At 48.0% G+C, this 26,786-nt stretch overlaps 2 protein-coding genes across 6 annotated transcripts; one reads left to right on the top strand and one right to left on the bottom strand.

Moving 5' to 3' along the window:
• Positions 1–158: 158 nt before the first annotated feature.
• Positions 159–10,398, bottom strand: LOC148833951 (E3 ubiquitin-protein ligase TRIM39-like). Of its 2 annotated transcripts, XM_088916149.1 has the most exons (9): positions 10,233–10,398; positions 9,946–10,042; positions 8,077–8,687; positions 7,734–7,898; positions 4,612–4,707; positions 3,464–3,697; positions 2,966–3,113; positions 2,071–2,097; positions 159–1,479 (listed from the first exon to the last, which is right to left on the bottom strand). In XM_088916149.1, exons 1-9 carry the CDS (start codon positions 10,356–10,358, stop codon positions 944–946), a joined length of 2,040 nt encoding a protein of 679 aa, XP_088772275.1. In that variant the 5' UTR covers positions 10,359–10,398; the 3' UTR covers positions 159–943. The 2 variants fall into 2 exon arrangements, with proteins under 2 accessions (XP_088772275.1, XP_088772276.1); XM_088916150.1 differs by lacking the exon at positions 7,734–7,898.
• A 1,228-nt stretch (positions 10,399–11,626) lies between these two features.
• LOC148833950 (butyrophilin subfamily 1 member A1-like) lies at positions 11,627–25,895 on the top strand. 4 transcript variants are annotated; one of them, XM_088916158.1, is made up of 8 exons: positions 11,627–11,856; positions 15,632–15,709; positions 16,123–16,221; positions 20,846–20,884; positions 21,022–21,057; positions 22,404–22,436; positions 22,848–22,874; positions 24,335–25,895. In XM_088916158.1, the coding sequence occupies exons 1-8, from the start codon at positions 11,709–11,711 to the stop codon at positions 24,862–24,864; spliced, it is 990 nt and encodes a 329-aa protein (XP_088772284.1). In that variant the 5' UTR covers positions 11,627–11,708; the 3' UTR covers positions 24,865–25,895. The 4 variants fall into 4 exon arrangements, with proteins under 4 accessions (XP_088772284.1, XP_088772283.1, XP_088772287.1 ...); XM_088916157.1 differs by having other exon boundaries at positions 22,401–22,436; XM_088916161.1 differs by lacking the exon at positions 20,846–20,884.
• The last annotated feature ends 891 nt before the right edge of the window (positions 25,896–26,786 follow it).

The raw sequence follows: 26,786 nt of genomic DNA, 5'->3' as shown, positions 1-26,786 counted from the left end.
CTTTCCCATTGATAAAACCTCTCAATGGTCTCAAGTTGCTGGCTCAGAGGCCTGGGCAGAGCCCACTGTGGTTCAGTAACGAGCCAAGTGTCAGTGGAGCTTTTACACACACGCACCCACGCACACACATGGCAAGTCATAGGCTGTTACCACAACTCACGATTAATAACTGATCAACAGACTGTATTAATGAAGGACTATTACATGAATAAAACAATAAATCATAGTATTGGACACACGCAGTTGTTATAACAACTTATAACGATATTCGGTAGTTTGGCTGGCTCCTAACGAATGCGGGAGAAAGAGGAAGATGTATAAAGGATTTGGTGAGACTCACCTAGCTGAGAGAACAGCAGCCAATCTGAGGCCCAAACCCCCTTATGAAGAGCTGCGGGGAGCTGCTGCAAAGGTACAGAGGGGAAGGCAGGGGAGATGTGAGAGAGGAACACAAAAGGGAGTTCTGGGTACGAGACGAAGGCGAGCAGAAGTGGGCAAGGTTAAGATCTAACCTTCCTCCCGAATCCCTATGATAACATTGGTGATGATTCCATTAGTAAGAACGAGTAGTTCTCCTTGCTACATACAGTCAAGTCGAAGCAGCAGTGGCACCGTCGGATCCATTCGGTCCAGAGGAAACATTTATTTCCCCGTTTTCCCCCCGATAGCGAATGTAAAAGAGAGCCAGAAGGAAATAATTTTGTTCCACCACCAACCCCATCCCACCCTGCTGTCTAAACAAATCCTCGGAGGAACAAGCAGAATGGAATAATTATTTGGTAGCCGCCAGCTCTTGCACTTCAACAGAATGACCTGAGAATCCAGCCGGCGGTTTTGGTCCTTAACCTGGAAGGAATGCCCTCCCTTCAGAACAACGGCAGATGCTTTCCGTACTGGCGCCCCCCGAAGGTCACGGGAGAGATTGTTCCCCACCCGGGGACGCCTAGTCTGTAGAGCAGATGATCATGGGGGCGGCGTTCTGCCCGCCCAGATTGAGGCCGGGGCTGAACAGCGGGTAGAGTTTCTCGGCGAAATCGTCCTTGAAGGTGAAAATGTGCGCCCGGTCCTCGGCGTTGTAAAAGGACAGCTCCCCCTCCTCGTAGTCCAGGTAGACGCCCACCCGGCGCGGCTTGTCCCTCAGCGAGAGGAAGGTCAGCGGCTCGGTCACCGCCACGCACGCCACGTCGTCGAAGTAGGCCACGTGCCAGTACCCGTCGCCGGGCGCCACCCTGACCTCCCCCTTCCTTTTGGCCGACTCCCCGGCCACCCCCAGGTCCCAGTCCGTCTTGGCCCCCACGTCCACCTCCCAGTAGTGCTTCCCGGAGGCGAAGCCCTCGCGGCCCAGGGCGGCGACCGCGCGGTCGAACCGCTCCGGGTTCTGCAGCAGCGGCTTGGGCTTGTCCCCATGGGAGATCCGCTTGCCGTCGGCGGACAGCACAAGGCCGGGATGCGCCGTCTTGGCGTCCACTGTCACATCGGCTGTGGGGCGGGAAGGCGAGGAAGGGGAATCGTTAGAAATTCCTACAATCGGTGGGGGTTCCCCAGAGACGTAGCCCGGAAATCCGCTCTCCTGGCATGAGTCCACTATTGCACCTGCGTAGGTCCTGCACAGAACCCTGCCCCCCCAAAAAAAAATTATGGGGTGATCCATTTACTGAGGAAGTTGAGGGGTCCAAGACCCCATAGGCCAGTGATGTGCAGTCTTGGTCATTCAGTCCTGTTCCCGATTTAAATCAGCGCATTAATCGGCTTAATTGGACCCAAGTTTGGCAGAGGTGTCTGTAAGTTCTGCAGGTCTCTAAAGTATTCCTAAATAATTGGGTAAAGCTGATAAATTGGTCCCAATAAGCTGATTTAAGTCGTTACCAATCAAGTTGGAATAAAACGTTGCAGACGCAACCATTCTCCGGGATCAAGGGCTCTTCTGGCCTACAGAGTCTTCACCCCCTTGAACTCACATCCCATTTGTTCTGGGGGTGTGTGCAGGTCAGTGCTAATGGATGGGGGGCAGTATTGCATCACAGAGCATTAAGACAAATTAAAACAAGAGAAAGAGAGACAAGATCTTACCTGCATAGATCTGTATCTTCTCCACTTCTGAAAAATGGAATTAGGGTAGAAATGTTAATTTCACTTTCAGAACATGTGAAACATATTTTGTTTTTTTTGCAAAGCAAACTGCAAAGTTTATTAAAACTATTAAAACACAACACAACAATCAAAACCGTATTCACATTATTGCATGTTCAGGAAGGAAAGGTTTAAATTTGTCCAAGTGAGCAAAGAAAGAAGAAAGAAACCTTCTGATATTCCAGGACTGGAGTCATACATTCCTGATCTAGTATACAAGAAAAGACTCAGTTCAATTACGCACACAATCTACTTACAAACCTCTCAGAACATTAAGTAATTACTAATTTATCTGGGTAACACTTTTATCCAAAATAACTTACAGTTTGCACCCACGTCCACAGCTGGGCCTTTGACTAAAGGAGACGGAGAGAGAACCTTGCTCAAGGGTACAACTGCACTGTTTCACCTGAGGCCTGAACCCACAGCCCTCCAGGTGAGAGCAGAGCCCTGACCACAGCTCCAGCCTGCTGCCTGTGTGAACACGCCTACCAGAGGCCTGGGAGATAAGTGACTCACCTTTGAGAAAAAGCCCTACAGGACTGCACTGTGGTAAAAGTGCAATAGATCTCCACATATTTACGATGGATCAGCCACACTGTTTCATTTACATAGGAGTTCATAACCCATAAATGTCCAAACATTACCATTTTTATTGATCTATTTAGCTGTTACTATGGGATCGATGTATACATGTGACAGCAGGGTTCTGATCACAGCTCCACGCTGATGCCCCCAAGTTGACTCTACTGTCACGTACAAGACTCTTTGAAATGGAGGTACAAGCGCAGCCCTTGATCATACAGGGGAAACATGTTTCACTTGCAATACCAACCTCTTGCGTAGATGTCATCAAGCGTCTTCTGGACTTTCTCCATCAGACCAGACACCGCTCTCCTGACAGTGCCCAGAAACAGGTCTGTCTGCACGGTGACCTGAGACCAGTCCGACGTCTCCGGAAGGGCACTGATGTCAGGGAATGTCTGTAGCAGAAAGCGGGAGGGAATTATAACTATTCCTCGAGGTCGACCAAAAACACGGAATCTAGTTTTCCTTTATCGGAGCGTTGCAGGATGGTCAGTTATCCTGTGTTGAATTGTGTGGTTCGTTTTGTTTCTCGCAACGGAAAGGAAACATTTAATCATTAAAATCCTAACACTGAATGTTTGGGGGGATGAGTAAACACAGCCTAACACCAACAACTCTGTGCTTCCCTTGAGATCGTGGTACCGGGAAAAACCCTCAGCAGGAGGTTACCAGCATTACCGCGATCTCTGATGTTCCCACAGTCCTCTCTGCTTTTGAAGTGGGAGGGCTCTCTTTCGTCTCCCACCTTTAGGAAGTGGATCAGGTCCTCCGTGTGGGCGAGCTGCTCCAGGTCCGAGCTCCTCTGCCGCAGGGTGGAGATCTCGCGCTCCAGGTCCCCGAGGAGCTCCTCAGCGCGCTCCTCGGCGGCGATGTGCTTCTCCTCGATCTGCTCCATGACCTCCTCGTGGCTCTGCTCCACGGAGCGCAGCAGCTGAGCAAACACACGGTTGCTCTCCTCCAAGGCTCTCCTGGCGGAGCTCTGGGGCGACGCGAAAGGACAGACATGAGATCGCTCGAAGAAAGCGACGTCTATATCACCTGGCAGTTTGGGGGTTTATTTCAGGGCTTGGAAGAAAAAGGGCATCCTGGCACTGAGATATTCCTGACAGCAACAAAACAGGGCTTAGGTAGAAAACCGTCAGCAAGGCAGGTGAATATGACCTGGTGAATATGGTGAATATGACATCACAGGTAGTGCTTGTGTCTAGTGAATATGACATCGGAAAGACTTCAGATAGGACACGTGTGCAGATAATATCACATCACTGAGACTGTGGCTGGTAAATGTGTCTAAACCGTGTCTAAACCGAGACATTTCAGGAAGAGCACCCTCGTAGTGAATGTGACATTGCCGGGACCTCAGGTCGGGTGCGTGCATGGTGAATGTGATGAATATGACATCACTAAAACCTCAGGTAGGGCACTCTTGTGGTGAATGTGGCATCACCAAAACCTCAGGTAGGGCGCATGTGTGGTTAATATGACATCACCGAAACCTCAGGTAGGGCACAAGGATGGTGAACACTACATCACCAAAACCTCAGGTAGGGCACACTCGTGGTTAATACGACATCACTGAAATCTCATTTAGGGTGCACTCATGGTTAATATGACATCACCGAAACCTCATTTACGGCGCACTCATGGTTAATATGACATCACCGAAACCTCAGGCAGGGCACAAGCATGGTGAATATGATTAATATGACATCACTAAAAACTCAGGTAGGGCACACTCGTGGTTAATATGACATCACCGAAAGCTCATTTAGGGCGCACTCATGGTAAATATGACATCACCGAAACCTCAGGCAGGGCACAAGCATGGTGAATATGATGTCACCAAGACCTCAGAAAGGGAACACTGTGGGAGGTGAACATAGCCAGACCCACCTTGATGTCCCTGATAGAAACTTTGATCTCTTCCATCTTCCTGTGTCGCTCCTGGATCATCCTTTGGATGTCGGCCTCAATGTTCTGCAGCTGGATCTGGGGAAAAATTCGAGATTGGTTTTCACAAATTGGACAATATCAAATACCAGTCTTAAGCAGTTTGCTTTCTCCATAGCGAAGTAGGGGTCCACTGCTAAGGTGTAGTAGTTCAGGTGGGCAGCTGTGTTGGCATGCGTAGGCTGCAAAGGAAGTCATGACACCCGAAGAAGGCTCCACGGCCGAAACGTTGCGTTTTCTCTCATGGAATAAACCCATTACTTGTTCCACTGCTAAGGTGCTTGCTTCCCAGCTTGCCTGGGCAGAGATAAGCAGTTTAACGCATTTTGCTCTGATGAAATGATCTGGAGGATTTACAGACCAAATACACGCGCTGGCCAAGATATAAAGAACGAAGGGCAGGCAGTGCGTGGTTTTCCTGAGGAGGAGAGGACGGGCTGATGTAGGTTGGTCTCTGGGGTATTCATCTCAGGCCCAGGCCCAGGCCCAGCACCCACCCTGCAAACGAACTGTTGGGAAATGTGCTCGGATGTACAGAAATGGAGTGTGGATGTTCGGAACCAACAAGAGGCGAGGTAGCAGAGCGGACTCCCAGGCATGCAACCTCAGCTGCGAACTCTCCGTGTCCGGAACAATGAAAATCCTGTGGCAGGCAGGATAACCAAACCCACGAGCAATTGCTCTTAATCCAGTAGCATTATCAACAATAACCATTATTAATTTATTATAATCCCTTATCATTTGCAGGTTTTGACTTCACACCTCTCTTCTGGTTCTCCTTGAGCATCGATACTCCTTCTCCTCTGCTCCCTGCCTCCTCTCAACTACCCATCACTGGTAGTGAACTACCATCATTGGGGCTCAGCAGTGTGAGCCTGGCCAGTACCTGGATGGGAGACTCCTGGGAAAGCTGAGGCTGCTGCTGGGAGAGGTGTTTGTGGGACCAGTAGGGGGCGCTCATCCTGTGGTCTGTGTGGGTCCTGATGCCCCAGTATAGTGACGGGGACACTAGACTGTAAAAAGGTGCCGTCCTTCAGATGAGACATAAAACCGAGGTCCTGACTCTCTGTGGTCATTAAAAATCCCAGGGCGTCTCTCGAAAAGAGTAGGGGTGTCACCCCGGTGTCCTGGCCAAATTTCCCCCTGGTCTTTACCCATCATGGCCTCCTAATAACCCCCATCTCTGAACTGGCTCCATCACTCTGCTCTCCTCCCCACTGAGAGTTGCTGTGTGTGAGCAGACTGGAGCTTCATCCAGGTGGGGGTGGAGGGGATCCCCCTGACCTGTAAAGCGATTTGAGGGGAGTGTCCAGAAAAACACTATATAAGTGTAAGGAATTATTATTATTATTAATTATTATTATTATGTATCAGCTGCCAGTTTCCCTCTCTACCTCGCACTTGAAGAAGGCTCCACAGCTGAAACTTTTCTTTCCTTTACAGCACAGAACCAATCTTGACCTGTTCCTTTGCTGATGCTGCTCCCTGCTCAGACTTCATCAATTATACAATCAGTCTATGAGCAGCTGATTGCAATCAGTAATCTGGAACCAATAACCACTATATTAGTGACAGCTTCCTGATTGGTAGAAACGGACTAATACAGGCCTGTTCGGCCAAAACGGTGGTCATCCTTTTGATATAGTTCAGGTGGGGAGCTGCGTCAGCATGCGTAGGCTGCAAAGGAACAAGTAATAGGTTTATTCCAGCTGAAAAGAGAAGAAAGTCCTTTTTATTATAGTTGAATTCCTCTTTATTTGTCCCTTTGCAGGCGAAACATGCCATCGCAGCCCCCTGCTCAGACCTCTTCTTAGTGATTCTGAGGTGGTACACTAGGTGTTCTGTGTCAGTATACTACAGTAAAAACCTCCATTTAACAGACTTAATTGGGGGGGGGGAGGGTTGTTTGTAATTGGCAACTGTCCACTAAATGCAAAGTGTATGTTACAGCCACCGCTCAACGTTATAGCAAAGGATCCACATTCATGCCCCCTGGACACAGGGCTCACACAGACACAAAAACACACTCGCACCCGGGCCAGTTCTCCCAGAAGCCAATGAATCTACCAGCATGCCTTTGGGACTGGAGGAGGAAACCGGAGCAGCTGGAAGAAACCCACACGGACCCGGGGAGAACACACAAACTCCACACAAATAGTATGCGGATAGGTGTGGATTTGAACCCGCGACCCCGGTGCTGCAAGGCAGCAATGCTGTTCCACAGTGCCCCCATCCACAATCACTTTAATTAAAAAAATAATATCATGAATATCACGCTTGGCAACATAATGAATGAAGCGTTGAATGACAAATGACAAATACTGCTCTGTATGACTGCAAAGATTCCAATTGTTGCACTGGCAAGACTGTAACCAGACTGGAATTTAGATCTGACCGCATGATTGTTCTGGTGTTTGTTAATGTATATATTTTTGCATGAATATGCATATTCATGATAAAATGTAAGGTAATTATATTCTTTTTACCTGAACATTATAGTACAACACTGTATTCACGATTAATGCAATTCATGTGTAGGCACTAGTATTCTTTTCTATATTACTAAGCAGTTGTTGATGGCTCTTCTTTGTTAGAGCCTTCATATAGGCCTCCAATAACATCATTACCATCCTCAGAGAGTGGGATTCCCTATTACCTGTAAAGCACTTAACTCTTCTTCGTGCACTTCTCACTGTACTGATTGTATTGTATTATTATTATTGTATCATTCGTTACACTGTTGCTGTGTTGACTGTGTTAAGCTGCTGTTGCACTGCAATTTCCCTCACGGGATCAATAAAGTATCTATCTTTGAGTGGAGTGTCCAGAAAAGCGCTATATAAGTGTAAGGAATTAATATTATTATTAATGACCCTGTGTGGGTTGATGTTCTGCATGTATGATTATATTTATGAATAATGTAATGTTTCTATGTACTGTTGACAGTTTTTCGAAAGTCAAAAGCTGAGGTAGTTCAGGTGGGCAGCTGCGTCCGCAGGCGTAGGCTGCAAAGGAACAGGTAAAGGTTTATTCCCATGCTGAAAGGAGAAGAAAAGAAACACAACCTTTCGGCTGTGGAGCCTTCTTCTGGGGGAATCGGCAGAGATTACACAGCACAGGAGAACAGAAGCCGGGAGTGTGGAGGAGGCGGGAGCAGGGGGTCGGCAGAGAGGGCACTCAGGGGGTGCGAAGTCGAGAGAGGGGAAGAGAGGGGTGATGTCGAAACCTGCCTGTGAACAGAGAGGATTAGAAGGAAACAAGTCTGTGGTTGAGAGAAGGGGGAAGGTGTTTCAGGATAATTTTGGTTTCGGATGTCTTTCTGCAATAGGAGTTAAGAAACCCTCGAGAACGGTTGAGGTCTCCTACCAATTACACGGGACCAAGTGGGGCGCGAGCAGGGCCCCCTACCTTCTTCTCGCTCCACTCCGTCTCCACGGGGACGGCCTCGTGACCCCCGTGCTCCTCCCGCGCGCACAGGAAGCAGACGCAGGCGCCGTCGGTCCTGCAGAACATCTCCAGCGGCCTCTCGTGCTCCCCGCACAGGCGCTCCTCGGGGCGGGCCAGGGGCCGGGCCAGCCGGTGCCGGGGGAACCGGGCCTCGTGGACCCCCAGGTGCGTCTCGCAGTAGGAGGCCAGGCAGAGCAGGCAGGTCCGGCGGGCCGCCGCGGGCCGGGCCGTGCAGAAGTCGCACGGCACGGCCCCCGGCCCCAGGGCGACCTCTTCCTCTTCCTCTTCCTCTTCCTCCTCCTCCTCCTCCTTCCCCGTCCCCCCGACTCCGGCGCCCCCCACCCGATCCAGGATGTCCTGCAGGAGGCCGTTGACGCCGAGCTCGGGCCTGGCGGGGAAGGCCCTCCCGCAGGCGGGGCAGTCGGGGGCCGCGCGGGACCCCCAGTAGCCCTCCAGGCAGCCCCGGCAGAAGGTGTGGCCGCAGGGAGCGGTGACGGGCCGGGCCAGCGTCCCCGCGCAGAGGGAGCAGCGCAGAAGCTTTCGGGGCAGGACGCAGCTGGACATGGCCGCCCCTGTGGGAGGAGGAGGAGGGAGGAGAGGGAGACGCCCCTTTCAGCCACCAGGGGGCAGCAATTCACCAAGATCACACTGACGGCCCCCCCACCACCCCCACAATCTCACCCAGCGCTTGGCTTGCAAAAACATCTGGTCTGTACACATCACCCCAGAACACGTGGGGTTTAAGATTCGGAATTAAAATTCATTTTAAAGGGGGAACTGCAGGGCCGTTTTTATATTCCGGGGTTAGAATGAGGAGGGTGAGGAGGAGGATGAGGAGGGTGAGGAGGAGGATGAGGATGATGAGGAAAGTGAGGAGGGCGGGGAGGAGGATAAGGAGGGGGAGGAGGGGGACGATAAGGAGGGGGAGGAAGATGAGAGTCAGGAGGGGGGGAAGAGGGCGAGCAGGAGAGCGAGCCGGAGGCGGACTGGCAGTGCCACCACGGCCTGGCGCCCCCTGCCCCCCAGTACACCTTCCCTGATTGGAATATTCGCAAGCTTTTTTCTCGTACTCAAAAGTTGGGGATAATTTAAGCGCCTTCTGCATGCAACAGTTAAAACGAAAGCGTCCTGCTATGTTAAAGAGCAAAAACCAATCAGACAGTTCAAAGAAATTATATTATTAAACCAGTTCTAGGCTGAACTGTCTTACTGAGAGCTCAGCTGGAACAGGAACTAGCAGGTGTGTGGTAGACACAGCGCCCCCCACAGGAGGGGGACCGGGGACCCCCGCTGTAGACACAGCACCCCCCGCAGGACTGGGACTGGGGACCCCCGCTGTAGACACAGCGCCCCTCAAAGTACTGGGACTGGGGACCCCCGCTGTAGACACAGCGCCCCCCGCATGAGGGGGACCGGGGACCCCCGCTGTAGACACAGCACCCCCCGCATGAGGGGGACCGGGGACCCCCGCTGTAGACACAGCGCCCCTCAAAGTACTGGGACTGGGGACCCCCGCTGTAGACACAGCGCCCCCCGCATGAGGGGGACCGGGGACCCCCGCTGTAGACAGCAAACGTCGACAGCTTTTACATGTGGTCTGTTGTGAATAATAACTGATCTTATTTTTTTTAATGAATTAACAGACAAGAATGAACTCGCTTGCAAAAAGTCCTCTCCCACTAACAGGTAAGGGAACTAGAAAGGTAAGGTCTTCTACAGGTGACAGACGTGTCGTTTTCAACGCTAAAGGAGGCGATAAACCGGACACCAACTGCCTGCTGGTCAGCGCCGGAAGACCTCTGGGTTGTGAACGGCAGATACTCTACTTGCCTCGGGACTGACAGCAACCCCAATCCACAGGCTCTCCGACTTTCGTCCTCAAATTCCAGATGCGTAGCAACGCGCTGCTCTCCCAGGGCTCTGCGGACTGTATGTTAACACACAGCAGCAGAAGTTCAAGGTCCAATCGGCTTATCAAACCAAATCAAACTGCGTGTTTTTGTTTTTGCAATGGCAACCCAGGAAACAGCTTGAGACGGTCGATTGCGACGCCTCATACACGCGAATTGCAATACGGCAAAGAGCCCCGAAAAGCTCCAAATATCTTAAACTCTTACACTTTCGATATCCTGGTTTTCTTTTCTGCAAAATGACGCGTCTCGGCTCCTCCCCGACGGGGCTCGCTGTGGCTGTGCACCGAGGGCAGGCCCTTCGTTTTTCAAACAGACGCCGCCTGCCGGCATCACAAACACGGACCTGGCAGGCGGAGCTCAGCCGCCCTGAGGCAGAGAGTACACAAAAAAATCAAAATAAATCAGTCTTGGTCTCAGCTTTGAGAGCCCTGAGATCAGCGCTCGGGTTATTCCGAGGCATGCAATCAAGGAATACAAGATGTATTTATTTTTTTTTAATTAGGACCATTGATTTAGAACCCGAAAACAAACCAGTGCGAATAATATTCGTTTCCAATCATTCCTCCAGCAGAGTCGCTTGTGAAAAGTCGAAAAGTCAATACCGGGTTCGGTACTGGGAACTGGGTGCTGGTAATGTTTCGGGCACTTCAGTCAATCTTTCTCAATCTTGTCTGCCAGAAGCCAGTGTCCTCGCAGGTCTGGCTGTCTGACTGACGGGACAGAAACCACAGTCTGTCCACCAGGCTGTCCCGATGAAGACATCCCCTAAGCGCACTTACTCGTACGCGTAGGTAAGGACTTGAAGGGCGTGTTTGTGCACGAACCGGCCGCGCAGTGAACGAGCGCTGCCGCTGCAGGAGGACCTGGGTCCTTTTATTGTATGAAATGCAACCACACCGTACATACATCTGCGCGTGTGTCCAATTTTTATTTTGAGAGGCTTCTATTTTTCAGGCTAACGTGAGGAGTTCAAATCGATCGTGTCGCCGTCGGGCCTTTTGCGAAGTTTGCAAAGCGCCCGTCGAGTTAGCTCGGATTTTTACCTCCGCGTCGTAGACGTAGACCAACCCTCTCCCACTGTTAATAAACTGATTCAACTGCGCTGTATGGACATGTCTCAACTGCGCCGCTCCTAACTAACTTCCCTGTTGGCCGCCTCTCGGTGACTCAGCGTTTCCCTGCGGGTTCTGCGGTGTGGCGGTCCGTTCAGCTACACTGCAGCGTCACTTCTCGGTTTAAATCTCCTTCACTAGTCCCAGTACACGGTTTTGTTTTTAAGTCACGGGACTGACAGTGAGTAGCGCTCCAGCAGACAGCCAGAGGCGTCGCTCGGCGAAATCGGTACCGCGCAGTCAACGGCACTCATTACACGAAGCGGTTTTGGAGCAAGATCGCCCCCAGACACATCTCTGACCCCGCGTCGCTCGGTGCCGGACTGGCGTTGCGCCCCGACATCAGAGCTGTCGTTTTTTTTAAGCATTTGAAAATGTTCCCGGAGTTCACTAAAGCGAAAAGGCATTTCGTCCCGGTTAATAATTAACTTCCCCGCAGGCGCACACCCAGAAGAAAGTCCCCTTCCCTTAGAGATAGCGCTCTCCCCAAGGTGACGGGCGGCGCAGCAGAGGGCGGACGGGGGAGACCAGCCCGTCAGAACCGGGGGACTGCTCGCCGTGAGCCCGAATGCCGGTGGGATATTTTTCGGGCTTCGCCAGGGACGGTTCCGCGAATCATCCCCCCCAGGGCCCGAGAAAAGGGGCGCTCAAAACCGTTCGTCGACACGGAAGTACGCGACTAAAGTTCGACATGGTTGATCTCCAGGTCAGCAGTGGTGAGCAATGCCAAAGTCGAATTCCGGTGTTTTGGCGTCAAGAGTCAGGCCACAAGATAAGAGAATAAGTGGTTTAACTTGTGTTTTGACACTCGATTGATGCAGTCCCACACCTGCTTGGGGTAAATACCGGGCTTAAAGCCCTTTCTCCTCCTGCGTTAGTACCACGGCCGCTCGATTAAAGACGCCGCTCAGCTTGAACTTGAACTTGAACTTGAACTTTATTGCCATATGTAACCAGTACATGTACTGGTACAATGGAATTCTTACTGACAGAAAGTCTCTCGATTGTTGAAACAAGTGTAAAAACACAAAGTGCAGACAGTGCATCAAGACAATATACAAACAAACAGTAGACAATGTACAAGTAAACAAGTAAACAGTTTGAATGTAAACAATGCAGACGTGTAAACAATGACTGGCGATGTGCAATAAATAAGAAATCATAATGAGGTACTGTAGATGGTATAGGTGTGGTCCGAGGGGCAGGGCTAAATGTGTTCGCCAGTCGCGCTGCTTGTGGGTAGAAGCTATTGAAGAATCTGGTGGTCAGTGTCCGTATGCTCTTATATCTCTTGCCTGAGGGCAGTGGGGTGAAGAGCTCATGCCCGGGGTGGTGAGCTCTGTGCTTCAAGACCACACGACGTGAGGCTCAAGTAGGTTTCCTCTTGTAGGTTTAACTTAAGTTTAATTTTTCTGTCAGGTTGGTTGGGGATCATTGACCAGAGCTGACAATTGAAAATTATATTTGTATTACAGTACACGTAAACACACTGTATATTTATAGTATATGTAGATTTAAATTATATGTGTTATATGTAGTCTTAAATTGCCCCCTTGGGGATGAATAAAGTATTTTGAATTGAGCTGACATCATGTACAGTAGAAACAGTAGGGTGACCATAGTTTGGTTTTCAAAAAAGCGGAATTTCAACTCTCTAGTTTTAATTAAACTTCTTAGTAAACGTTTAAACAGTTGCAGGGTTGCTATTTCTCTTCTATAATGGCAAACAAGGGAAAAAACACAAATACAGCCCTATTTTAAACTTAAAGTTTTTTTCCCATTTAAACGCAACAAAAGTCTGAACATCTGAGGAAAAAAACGAAGACATCGTACCTTAGGAGAAGTCCTCATCGGTTGCGATAATGATCGATTTTAACGAAACACTTTGAAAGGTAGTGACACAAGTCAAACATTGTTATTTCTCACGGCCCATAAAAACAGCCACAACATACTAGGGGACCAAGCAGGAACAGACAGTTTTCGCCTGTGATGTATAGTCGAAAGTGTACTGTAAAAGTAAGGCTGAATAATGGTGGTTTATATGTACAATGGTTTTGTCTTGTTCTCTTAAATACATTTTTTTAAAACCCAGCCACACACACACACACACACACACACCCTTTTCAAGCTATGCTGCGTGTCAGTTCAAAACATCTACCAGTAACGCATGGAAAAATCTGTAGGCCTCTGTTTGTTTACACAGTCCGAGTGACGAGCAAAACAACATCCCGGACAATTTTCGGAATCTTATCAACCCCAGTCGGACCAATATTTTACGTCTCAAAAAGAGGACGTCTGGGCACCCTAATATACAGTAGCTATATTATAGATTTTGTATATCGGTGTTATATATTGGGGAGACACATGTACCTGTGGGTGTTTCCTCCCACAGTCCCAAGACCTCCTGGTGGGCTGGTTGGCTTCTGGGAAAGTTGATCAGTAAAAAAAAAAGTCATCGCTGGCTCTTCTGCATTCCGACACAGTTTTGGAACAAACCGCCGGTGTCACTTTGCTGTTGTAGAGTGCTTGCACGTGAGCTAGAGTTAGGATGACATCTGTTTTGTTAAGAGGAGCGAGATTAGCTGGCGCTGCTGACAGAGCTGTGGTGGTATTGTACATACAGTATCAAACTGAAATTGCCTCCGTTTGTATGGCCTGCTGCCCTTGAAGTTCGAGGAACAGTGCCATAGAAAGTTTTGGCAACCCCCCAAGTTCTGTGCTGAAGTTGTTTTCCATTCTTGATGGCAAACTATACACTGTTTATGCCAAGCATGGGAGATTTCAAAGAATGTGTGCACTGTTAAGTGCCTAATTCATTTAATCTTCTTTCTTCCTGGAAATGGGTTGATCAGTTACAGAAATGGCAAAGCCTTTTTTTTATAACTTCCTCTGTATTGTGAATTTGTCTTTGAAAATGCTGCAGTCCCTTTGATGAGGTTTTCTTCTCATTTGACGTGCAAATGAGCTGTCACAGATCCTCAGTCTCATGTCAGAGATTATAGAGTCATTTCTAGCAGCAGCAGCTACATCACCCTACAGCTCAACACTGACAGAAGTCAGGGTATCGGCTTCAACAACAAGGCTGGGCAGCTTGTTCCACACTCCCACCCCCCTCTGTGTAAAGAAAAGAGCGCCTCATTCAGCTGTGTCTTGACAGAAGTCAGGGTATCGGCTTCAACAACACATCTTGTTCCCCACTCCCACCACTCTCTGTGCAAAGAAACACCTCCTGTCCTGACTGGTGGATCTTACTCGGGTGTGTCTTGACAGATGTCAGGGTATCGGCTTCAACAACCTGGCTGGGCAGCTTGTTCCACACTCCCACCACCCTTGGTGTAAAGAAGTGCCTCTTGTAACTCATTTTAAATGCGTGTCCAAGGTTTTACTCTGGGGAGGTCTGTTGGGCTGCCCTTGTGAAGCTGTAAAGAGCTTGTAAGCTGTAGGGGTGAGAGTACCCCAGGGGACTGTCTCCCACTCAGGAGAGAAACGAGCCCCAGTGGGAAACAGAGCAGGGAGTTCACTGAGCACGGGCAACAGGAAACTCTTCTTTACCACCAGCTGTGTCCCCCTGCAGCTCCCAGCTGAAAGCCCACTGGAGCTCAGCAGTGTGAGCCTGGTCAGTACCTGGATGGGAGACCCCTGGGAAAGCTGAGGCTGCTGCTGGAAGAGGTGTGAGTGGGGCCAGCAGGGGGCACTCACCCTCCGGTCTGTGTGGGTCCTAATGCCCCGGTATAGTGACGGGGACACTAGACTGTTAAAAGGGGCTGGACTGGAGGCTAGGTATTTCTAATTACTTCTGCAGCATAAATATTATCCCTTTGCACCCAGTCACATTGTTCAGTTTTAAGGTGTCTTAACAGGTGATGATAATAATTAATCCCTAACACTGACACTGCTCTTTTCTGGACACTCCACTCAGAGCTCTTTACAGGTCAGGGGGATCCCCTCCTCCCCCACCAGTGTGTCCCCCCACCTGGGTGAAGCTCCAGTCTGCTCACACACAGCAGCTCTCAGTGGGGAGGAGAGCAGAGTGATGAAGCCAGTTCAGAGAGGGGGGTTATTAGGAGGCCATGATGGGTAAAGACCAGGGGGAAATTTGGCCAGGACACCAGGGTGACACCCTTACTCTTTTCGAGAAACGGCCTGGGTTCTTTAATGACTACAGAGAGTCAGCACCTCGGTTTTCCAACTCATCTGAAGGACAGCGCCATTTTTTACAGAAATTAAATTGAGTGTCCCCGTCACTATACTGGGGCACTATATCATGGTGATCTGGATCCTAGCCTGACAGACAGTGACCACAAGGCAGGATGCACCCTGGTTGGGATGCCATTGTGAAAACAGAACAGTCTTTAACATATCTAATTATAGTTAATGATATTGGCAGTGATTTTGAGGGACGTCAATGATTGACAACAGTGTGCTGTGTGTGAAATTATTACTGCAAGTATTTCTCTGGTGTACTGATGGTATTTGCCTGCATTGCTACAGTGAGGACTGCGTCGACAAGCAACCCTGAGGATTCCTGGCTTAAAACCAATATAACCATGGAAAATCTCGGACCTGAAGGTGAGCCTTCATGGTTTGGATTTTGGATTCTGTACTTTGGAATAAAAAGTAAAACTAACCATCAACGATCAAGACTGTTTTCATATACATTGAGACATTCAAAACCAAACAAATGAGCACTAAAATCAAATGTGTTTTGTTGTGTCTTTAATTCCTGTGTTTTATATTCATATATATATATGTGTGTAGAGAGATATATTTCAAAACCATTGAAGTTGACTCCAAAGCCTTAAGCTCTGCTTTTGGTCTGACAAAAGTTATTTCTCTGGGGAAAAAAGGATCTTTATTCTCCCATAACCAATATCGTAATAATGTAGTCGGCGGTGCTGGACATTGCTGCAGTGCTGTTCCGAACAGATCCCGTCTCCCCACACGCCTCGGTCTTGTTAAACTCGACTCCCCGTTTCGCGCAGGGGAGACATGGCGCGGTGTCGCCATCGCGATGATTGTCGTCTGCCTGCTGCTCCTCGGGGCCATCGGCGTGGGAGTCTGGTATTTCCTCAGGGGCAGGGGTAAGCTCGTTCGGACCTGAAGTGTAAACAGTACAAGATCATTGTGCAGAAACACATACACGAATATGCCTCTTTGTGTGCTGTGTGTTCATCACCGGGAGGTCTGTAAAGGTGTACAAGGTGCTATATCAAGGTCATATTCAAGTTTCTTGTCATTATACTCATATACCGCTACAGTTTATGGTATAACGAAATGCTATTTAGCTGGCTCTCAGATGGTAAGCAGTACAAAAAAACAACAATAACAATACAATTGTATAAGAAAAGACAGAGACAACAGGCAGTGTGCAAAACAACAACAGGTAACAGGTAACAGGTAATGTGCAAAACAACATCAGATGTGCAAAATCATACATCAACAGAATGAAATAAAGGATAGAAAATGATGGGGAGTGAGCTTCTTGACATGTGAGGTAGAGGTTGATTTCAATGTGTGTTTGAGTTTTTGGTAAGAGAGAAGGCACTGTGAGGTTCAGATCATAGGTGAGAGAGGCTGGGAATAATACTTTAATAGTTTGATAGTGCAGGGGTAAAAACTGTCTCTGAGTCTGGTAGTCCGGGCCCAGATGCTCCAGTACCGTTTTCCAGATGGAAGAAGGTCGTACAGTCTGTAGCTGGTGTGTGTGGGGTCTTTGATGATGCTCAGAGCTTTCCTCAAGCACCCTCTGTCATCAACGTCCTGGATGGATGGGAGAGCAACCCCAGTGATGGACTGGGCACTTTTCACCAGCCGCTGTAGGGCTTTGTAATCCTATAAAATAAGGATTAGTATTATTATGAGCTCTGAGGCTCTGGGTGCGATTCGTGGGGGTTTGTATGTTCTCCCTGTGTTTGCAGCGGTTTCCTTCGGTTCCGACCCCAGTCCATTGTTAATTTTGCCAGCAGTGTTGGATTCAGTCAGTCTTAGTCGAGTTGACTAAAATGTCTATTATTACATCAGAGTCACTTTCTAGTCATCCACTTTTAATTTACTCTTGTTGACTACACTTTGACTAGAATTACTCTTATTCGACCTATAAAAACATTTGTTTTAGTCACATTTTAGTTGTGCAGTTTAATTTATTTTCATAATAAAATGTAGAAAGGTTTTGGTTTATTCATTTTTTGTCTAAAATACATTCTTAAGTTTATTTCTTTTTAGTGGGGTATTAAGGAAATTAAATTTAGTCCTTTTTTTTAAATTTACAAGATAATTTGCAATTGTTCTAATGGCATTGGATATAACTGTGTGGCACCCTTTTTACTTACAGTGTTAAGCAGGGAACAAGTGCACAAAATAGATTAGGAACCTGAACTATTACTCTAAGAAAATGTTTCACACATCTGGTAACAGTCTATCAAAAAGCATATGTCTTTGTTGCACAATCTAAAGTATATTGATCCATAGAGAGGTCAAATATTAGATACAAGAAAAAACTATGCAATAAAGGGTAAATAATAAATAATCTTCTACTGGAACATTGTACGAGTATTTCCTAACAAGAAAATCTGTCTTGGCACTGTTAGTAATTCCCTACTTTTGTTCAAGGAGTTTTAAAGCACTTTGGTTTTTAAATAAACGACTTTTATCAATGTTTCAAAGGGAAATATGGAACAGTCACACCCATATACTAGCACTACATGTACATACAATTAAACCCCTGTCCTTCCCCCCAAGTCCCAGGAGTTAAGGTCCCTGATATCTCCCCACTGTGCCAGACAGGTCCCATCTATCCCATCATGCACTCCTGAGGCTGACGTCACCAGCCCCTTTGCTTGTCCGCTCAGTGCCCCATCACCGCCTGATGGGGGCGCTACATTATTGACAACTCTCCCTCCTGACACCAGGCTGCTTCAGTTGAAAAGCTACCATGGTGTAAGAGTAGTCTTAAGTGTTCATGACGTTGTGCCAGCATTACGCTAACACAGTGACAGACCTGAGCTTCAGGTGTGTCACAGCTCTTTCACTCCACACACATTCCTCTGAATAAACAGACAGGAATGCCCTCACGTGCTGTTGGCTCTAAGATCGTAATATTTCGGTGAGATACACCCCTCTACACAATACAACTCCATGCAATCAAAGAACATTCTTTTCTGGTGACTTGTTACCTGCAGTGGACTGTCATGCAAAGAGCATTTTACAGTATATGAACAAAAGAAATCCCTGTTTATTTCTGAAACGCAGCTCACACAGCCCGCATGAGCAACTCTCACATTTTGAAAGAGACACAAAATGAGTAATTTCCTAATACACCAACGGTAAAGTACGAATCACTCTTGTTTAGTTTTCTATTAAATTTGTTGACTGGCTACCATGGAAGGAAAGGATGTCTTATCATCGCTGTGCTCTGGGTCCTGTTCATTCTTATGGTTCTTGAGATTTGTTGTCATTTTTTCCCCATTTTGAATATCGCTACGTTCTCGTCATCTTCAGTAATGTTTCACAAGAGCTTTTTTTCCGGTTTGCACACTGTGTACAAAGTACTGCCGGACTCCCGATCTTTTTCCTCCAGCTGGAAACACGGAATACTATAAGAAAATGTGTGATGTGTCTCCATGCGGCTTCTCCTTTTATCATCAGGGTGTTCTAGTTTTCTCAATCGGTTCTTTATCTTATTCTCTCTTAATCTATACGTAAGAAAAGATCAAGGAATCGTAATTTTCATCTTAGTGCTTAAGAATCTATTCTTAGAAATTCTTAGTGTTTTAATAAGTACAGCATATACTGTACATTTATCACACATGACTTTAAAGAGCCAGCAGCCAGCAGTGATATAATTTATTTTATTTTGAATCGTTCTAAATAGTTTGGGGTGGGAATAAGAAATAGAAATAAGTTTGGGGTGGGAGCTAATGATATACTGTAGTGTATGTGCCAATCGTAATTTTGCTTAGGGCCTCCACAAAGCTAGGGCTGGCCCAGTGTACGTGTCTGTGTGTCAGAGTGTGTCCTGTGATGGACTGGTGTCCTCTCCAGGGTGTGTGTTGTGTGTGTGTGTGTGTGTGTGTGTGTGTGTGTGTGTGTGTGTGTGTGTGTGTGCGTGCGCGCGCGCGCGCGTGCGCGTGCGCCCTGTGATGGACTGGTGTCCTGTCCAGGGTGTGTGTCTGTGTGTGTCCTGTGATGGACTGGTGTCCTGTCCAGGGTGTGTGTCTGTGTGTGTCCTGTGATGGACTGGTGTCCTGTCCAGGGTGTGTGTCTGTGTGTGTGTCCTGTGATGGACTGCTGTCCTCTCCAGGGTGTGTGTGTCTGTGTGTGTGTCCTGTGATGGACTGGTGTCCTGTCCAGGGTGTGTGTCTGTGTGTGTCCTGTGATGGACTGCTGTCCTGTCCAGGGTGTGTGTCTGTGTGTGTCCTGTGATGGACTGGTGTCTTGTCCAGGGTGTGTGTCTGTGTGTGTCCTGTGATGGACTGGTGTCCTGTCCAGGGTGTGTGTCTGTGTGTGTGTCCTGTGATGGACTGCTGTCCTCTCCAGGGTGTGTGTGTCTGTGTGTGTGTCCTGTGATGGACTGGTGTCCTGTCCAGGGTGTGTGTCTGTGTGTGTCCTGTGATGGACTGCTGTCCTGTCCAGGGTGTGTGTCTGTGTGTGTCCTGTGATGGACTGGTGTCCTGTCCAGGGTGTGTGTCTGTGTGTGTGTCCTGTGATGGACTGCTGTCCTCTCCAGGGTGTGTGTGTCTGTGTGTGTGTCCTGTGATGGACTGCTGTCCTCTCCAGGGTGTGTGTGTCTGTGTGTGTGTCCTGTGATGGACTGCTGTCCTGTACAGGGTGTGTGTCTATTTGTGTCCTGTGATAGACTAGTTTTCTGTCCAGGGTATGTGTGTCTGTGTGTGTGTGCCCTGTGATGGACTGTGCCCTATCCAGGGTGTGTGTGTGTGTCCTGTGATGGACTGGTGTCCTGTCCAGGGTGTGTGTGTCTGTGTGTGTGTCCTGTGATGGACTGGTGTCCTGTCCAGGGTGTGTTTGTGTCTGTCAATCCTGTGATGGACTGGTGTCCTGTCCAGGGTGTGTGTGTGTGTCTGTGTGTGTGTCCTGTGATGGACTAGTGTCCTGTCCAGGGTGTGTGTGTCTGTGTGTGTGCCCTGTGATGGTCTAGTGTCCTGTCCAGGGGTGTGTCTGTGTGTGTGTCCTGTGATGGACTAGTGTCCTCTCCAGGTCTGTGTCTGTGTGTGTGTCCTGTGATGGACTAGTGTCCTCTCCAGGGTGTGTGTCTGTGTGTGTCCTGTGATGGACTGGTGTCCTGTCCAGGGTGTGTGTGTGTCTGTGCGTGCCCTGTGATGGACTGGTGTCCTGTCCAGGGTGTGTGAGTGTGCGTGTGTCCTGTGATGGACTAGTGTCCTGTCCAGGGTGTGTGTCTGTGTGTGTCCTGTGATGGACTGGTGTCCTGTCCAGGGTGTACCCTGCCTTGCACCCACTGCTTGTCAGGACAGGCTCCAGCTCCCTGAATTGGACGACGTGTTTATAAAATGGATTATTACTGATATTATTATTTTTGAGTTAATGGATCGATAGGAAAAGTGCAATGTTGGAACTGACACATTGCCTAAGGGGCTTTGCAGTTCATGACATTAATTTAAATAAAAAACTTTGTTTGGACAGATGTACTATAAGGTTAATACTGTATCAATGATGCGTGGTTTGTTTCAGACTCAATAAGGAAGAAAAGCAAGGAAACTCGCGATGATCGTAAGTCGGAAATCATTCCTTTTAATTCATGAAAAAAGAGCAGTTGTGACTTGCTTTATAATTATGGCTACGATTTTCATCACAAAATTCAAAAAGGTTCTGAATGATGCAGTTTCTTCTTCCGATTTGATTTTCAGTGGTGTTTCACAACTCAGCAGCACGCGATCCAAAAGGTAAGATGCTGAAACCTTGTGGACCACTTGGAATGTTATTGTAATCTTTGTTTTAAGTTTTATTATAGTCTTCAGTTTTTGCTGTTTGTTTTCTGAAAATTCACTGGGAAGAGTCAAACAGAGAAACGCTAACTCACACCTCATTGAGGCCCAAGCACCTTTCCATAAATCCCACTCCCAACACCAATGCGTCCCGCCTGTGGCATGTTTTATTTGGAGATTCACACTGCCTTGTCCACACAGCCCAGCTGTGGTCCCTAAAGACAAGCACGTTGAAGCCAAACACACCATGAAGTCCTTCAGTTCATTTAATAGAAGCGTGTTGTTTGGGGAAGCGACTGTCTTTCCTGGATAGATATGCATCAGGAATTCAAAACAATACAGAAAATAAAAATAGTATGCTTTGTGTTAAATGTGGGGCTGTACGGTAGCATAGAGGTTAGAACTGCTGAATGTGTGTATCTGTATGTGTCCTGTGATGGGACTGGTGTCCTGTCCAGGGTGTGTGTGTGTGTGTGTGTGTGTGTGTGTGCGTGTGTGTGTCTGTGTGTCTGTGTGTATCCTGTGATGGACTGGTGTCCTGTCCAGGGTGTGTGTCTGTGTGTGTCCTGTGATGGGACTGGTGTCCTGTCCAGGGTGTGTGTTTGTCTGTGTGTCTGCGTGCCCTGTGATGGATTGGTGTCCTGTCCAGGGTGTGTGAGTGTGTGTGTGTGTGCCCTGTGATGGACTGGTGTCCTGTCCAGGGTGTGTGTGTGTGTGTGTCCTGTGATGGGCTGCTGTCCTGTCCAGGGTGTGTGTCTGTGTGTGTCCTGTGATGGACTGGTGTCCTGTCCAGGGTGTACCCTGCCTTGCACCCACTGCTTGTCAGGACAGGCTCCAGCTCCCTGAATTGGATGACGTGTTTATAAAATGGATTATTACTGATATTATTGTTTTTGGTGTTGTTGGTAATGCCTTAATTATGATCTTGAATGGCACTATATAAATCCAGGAACCACTGTTCTTCATCTGGGTGAAATGTTTGATAGGAAAAGTGCAATGTTGGAACTGACACATTGCCTTAGGGGCTTTGCAGTTCATTAAAAAAAGACATTAATTTAAATAAAAAGCTTTGTTTGGACAGATGTACTATAAGGTTATGACAGTATCAATGATGTGTGGTTTGTTTCAGACTCAAGGGTGAAAACCATCAAAACCGGGGATGATCGTAACTCAAAAATCATTCTTTTAATTCATGGAAAAAGAGAAGTTGTGTCTTGCTTTATAGTTCTGGCTTTAATTTTCAGCACAAAATTCAAAAAGGTTTTGAATGATGCAGCTTCTTCTTCTGATTTGATTTTCAGCAGAGTTTCACAACTCGGCAGCACCCAATTTAAAAGGTAAGATGCTGAAAACCTGTGTACCACTTGTAATCTCATTATGATCTTTGTGTTAAGTTTTACTATAGTCTTCAATTTTAACATTGGAGTTTGTTTTCACTGGGAAGTAAAGGCAACCTCTTTCCTGCTACCACTTGCTAGGACAAGTCTGTGTTCACAGTGCGAAGTGAAAAAGTATCCTGGGTCTGTTAGGAGCTTTGAGAGAAGTTTGTTTAATCCTTGTTTTTAACCGCGACCAGCAAAAGCTTACAGTGCTTTTCCCACAGGCCAAAGTACAGTAATTGTGCCGCAGTCATCTGCCTGTTCCACTTCCTTTCACTTCAAGAGCACCAAGGTTCAGGGACAAGTGTGACTAACGGGTCCTCTTTAACCTCTCGGATTTAAACACGTTTCTCTTTTTGTTTCTGCCAGAGTGGGAGTGGAGAAAGCGCATGGAAGGTATGTCCCTGGCCTCGGGTGCGATCTATCCAAGCTCCCGAGCACCTGCGGCCGTTAAAGATTCGCTCCGCCCTTTGCCCTGAACAAGTCTCCCTGCTGAGCCACTTTTCCCAGCATGCGTGCTGAGGAGCCGTGTGACTAGCTCCTCAGCAGGAGCAGTCAGCCCAGTGGGAAAAAAAAAACAAACCGCTGTAACCAGACCATCCGAAAAAGAGACAAAATAAATGCAGATTTAATAAGGAGAAACCAAACAGAGAAATGGCAGGCCGTAACAAAACCACTACCACACCATCTAGACCAGGTTAGATACTATAACTCCTCTTGATGGACAGGTGAACCTCCATTTTAAGGGGTGGGTTAACATGCTCTGTAACCTGACACTAGATGGTGGAATAGACCAACACAGAACAACATTGTGGATCCACAACAGACAGCACAACAAAATAAAATAATACATATAAACGGCTATATCACCCTCTAGCTCAGCACTGGCAGCCCACTGGAGCTCAGCAGTGTGAGCCTGGTCAGTACCTGGATGGGAGACTCCTGGGAAAGCTGAGGCTGCTGCTGGAAGAGGTGTGAGTGGGGCCAGTAGGAGGCGCTCACCCTGCGGTCTGTGTGGGTCCTAATGCCCCAGTATAGTGACGGAGACACTCTACTGTAAACAGGCGCCGTCCTTCAGATGAGATGTAAAACCGTGGTCCTGACTCTCTGTGGTGATTAAAAATCCCAGGGCGTCTCTCGAAAAGAGTAGGGGTGTCACCCCGGTGTCCTGGCCAAATTTCCCCCTGGTCTTTACCCATCATGGCCTCCTAATAACCCCCATCTCTGAACTGGCTCCATCACTCTGCTCTCCTCCCCACTGAGAGGTGCTGTGTGTGAGCCGACTGAAAACAAGTGGTTACGCTGTTAGCGTCTGGTTGTATAATGTACGTACAGTACAAGTGATGAGAAGAAAACAACATGTTGCCCTGTTAGGGTCTGGTTGTAAAATGTGTATAAAAGGGATCAGGATTCAGTAGTCAGCTGTAGCTATAATACAGTGACATTAAAATACAATCCTAAAAATCTCCAAGAGGCAGAGCGGTGGCACTGTGGCTGGAAGGTTGCCAGTTCGAATCCCATGGCTGGCAGAGGAAATTGTACTCCGTTGGGCCCCTGAGCAAAGCCCTTCACCCCAGCTGCTCCAGGGGTGCAGTATAAATGGCTGACCCTGCGCTCTGACCCCCAGCTTCTCTCCCTGTCTGTGTGTCTCATGGAGAGCAAGCTGGGGTCTGCGAAAAGACAAATTCCTAATGCAAGAAATTGTAGATGGCCAATAAAGTGATCTTATCTGATCTTAAGTGCCAACCTGTGGGATGGAATCAGGAAGCGGGAGGTGAAATTGGGGAGACGTCTCTTTTGGGTTCGCGTCCGAGAAATGGATTTAGGAATAAAGTACTCATTCTCCCACCCCGCAGTGGAGGTGACGCTGGACCCCAGCACGGCCAACTGCTACCTGGGGCTCTCCGAAGACGGCAGGGAGGTGCGGTGGACCGGGATCAGGGAGCGTCTCCCGGAAAACCCGGAGCGCTTCGACGAGTACCCCTGCGTCCTGGGGGCGATGAGCGACGTGACGAGGGGCCGCTACTGGGAAGTGGAGGTGGGGGACAAGAGGTGCTGGGAGGTCGGGGTGGCCCGGCCGTCCGTGCGCCGGCTCGGGCAGCTGGCTCCGAGCCCCGAGGAGGGATTCTGGGTCCTCAGCCTGTGGGACGGGAAGAAGCTCCAGGCCCTCACCGGCTCCGAGACCCCCCTGGAGAACACCCCCATCCCCAGGACACTGGGGGTGTACCTGGACTACGAGAAGATGGAGGTCTCCTTCTTCGACGCCGAGACCGCAGCCCACATTTACACCTTCCAGGAGAAGTTCTCCGGGGAAGTGTGTTCCTTCTTCTCTCCGGGGAACAACGACGAGGAGCCCATGAGGATCGTCCCGGCCAGACGGGCATAATCACGCTGACAGATCCTGCTGATTGTTTTAGTTTCAGTTCCGTTTCCCTGTACTGTTGATACACTGTTGTCCAAATACGACTACGACTACATGTACAGTGATTGAGTACAACTACAGATACAAGTTACACATACTGTACAAATACATTTACTAATACAAATACAGTTAATTAATACAAATGCAAGTTACAAATACGAATACGGTTAATGAGTACAAATACAGTTATTGGCCTACAGTAATTATGACAGCAGTCTGCAGTTCCTCACGGTGAGAGGCCAGGCAGTCTGTGACCTGCATCGCTCTTGCACTATTTCTTTTGTTTTTTTTTCATTTTCTTTATTCTTCTCCGATTGATCGGTACATCAAGCAATCACATCAATGTACGTCAACAAATCGCTCCATCAATCAATCCCTCGTCCCTCCCCCTCCCTCCCTCAGTTAATGAAAGAAAAGTGATTTTATCAACCTGAATTAAAAACAGAATATACAACATACAGTATGGGCTCCCCCAAATATCCCACACTGCAAACTCTTAGTCATTTTCTCTCCTCATACAACCAAACCAGAAAAAATATAAAACTATGTACAGTATATACAGCTCTTTCCTCCCAATGATTTTATCAATATTTTACTCCTCTCCCTTCCCTGCTTTTATTTTCTCTTCCCTTAACCCTTTCCTTCCTCTTTCTCTTTTCTTCTGTGTCTCCTTTTCCCTTCATTTTAATTTTATTTTAGTTTATCTTTCCACCCTTGGAATATTGTTTCATTCAAGATTCCAAGACACACCCAGCTCAGACCAGTCCTGTGTCCTAAAACTTCAGTTCAATTGACCTTTGTCTCTATGCACATATACTGTACACCGATACCTTGCTGCCAATGTAATCAGATCTGCGCCTTTGTTTGTGTAGATATCAGGTTGAAGGAGAGTCTGAACAAGTGTACATTTTGTGGTTTACCTCTGTATGGAATAGCTAAGAATGTGCCATTGTTAACAAGCCATACAATTAAACTATTTAATGATCGTTCAAAAACAAGGGTGTGTGCAACTATATGACAATGCTGACGTGTCGAGTAGAATTCTTCTCTTAGCTTTGTGTTGGGGTGAAATACCTCTCTTTTAATCATAGGAGTCTGGTTCAACGGCAAGTCATTGCATTGACATTGTAGAACGTTTAAAGATAAATGAAGACATTAGAATATAACATCCATCCTCTCGAGTGATGTGACTGTTGGAGCTGGGTTCAGTTCTGCGCCTTGTGCTTCAGTCTGTGTGGAGTTTGCATGTTCCCCCCTTCCCCTGTGTTTCCCCGTCTCGCACCCTCTGGGGTCAGATCTGCCAGCAGAGGGACAGAGCAGTTGCTCTCTCAATCCTGTCCGGTGTCCTGTACTCACAGCTATGCTCTCAGTCATGTCCGGTGTTCTGCACTCACAACTATACTCTCCAGTACTTTCAGTCCTGTCCAGTGTCCTATACTCACAAATATACTCTCCAGTACTCTCAGTCCTGTCCGGTGTCCTGCACTTACAACTATACTATCCTATACTCTTAGTCTTGTGCGGCGTCCTGTACTCACAAATATACTCTCAGTCCTGTCCAGTGACCTATACACAAAACTATACTCTCCAGTACTCTCAGTCCTGTCCAGTGTCCTGTACTCACACATATACTCTCCTATACTCTCAATCCTGTGCAGTGTCCAATGCGCGCACATATACTCTCAGTCCTGTCCGTTTTCCTGTACTCACAACTTTACTCTCCTATACTCTCAGTCCTGTCCTCTCAACTATACTCTCCAGTGCTCTCAGTCCTGTCCAGTGTCCTTTACTCACAACTTTACTCTCTGTCATGTCCTCATAACTATAATCTCCAGTACTCTCAGTCCTGTCTTCATAGCTATACTCTCCTATACTCTCAGTCCTGT

This window comes from Atractosteus spatula, chromosome 5 (genome assembly GCF_055471065.1).
Source record: "Atractosteus spatula isolate fAtrSpa1 chromosome 5, fAtrSpa1.hap1, whole genome shotgun sequence".
Taxonomy (NCBI): Eukaryota; Metazoa; Chordata; class Actinopteri; order Semionotiformes; family Lepisosteidae; genus Atractosteus; species Atractosteus spatula.
The sequence above is the reverse complement of the archived record's forward strand: the minus strand, read 5'-3'. Positions and strand labels throughout refer to the sequence as shown.

Coding starts and splice junctions, on each gene's coding strand:
- LOC148833951 (XM_088916149.1), bottom strand. CDS start 10,358: ATGCCGGCAGGCGGCGTCTGTTTGAAAAACGAAGGGCCTGCCCTCGGT. Junction 10,043..10,232: donor AAAACCAGGATATCGAAAGT/GTAAGAGTTTAA, acceptor GTTAACATACAG/TCCGCAGAGCCCTGGGAGAG. Junction 3,114..3,463: donor ACCTGATCCACTTCCTAAAG/GTGGGAGACGAA, acceptor TTTCTGCTACAG/ACATTCCCTGACATCAGTGC.
- LOC148833950 (XM_088916157.1), top strand. CDS start 11,709: ATGCCGGTGGGATATTTTTCGGGCTTCGCCAGGGACGGTTCCGCGAAT. Junction 20,885..21,021: donor CAAGGAAACTCGCGATGATC/GTAAGTCGGAAA, acceptor TTTGATTTTCAG/TGGTGTTTCACAACTCAGCA. Junction 21,058..22,400: donor AGCAGCACGCGATCCAAAAG/GTAAGATGCTGA, acceptor TTTGATTTTCAG/CAGAGTTTCACAACTCGGCA.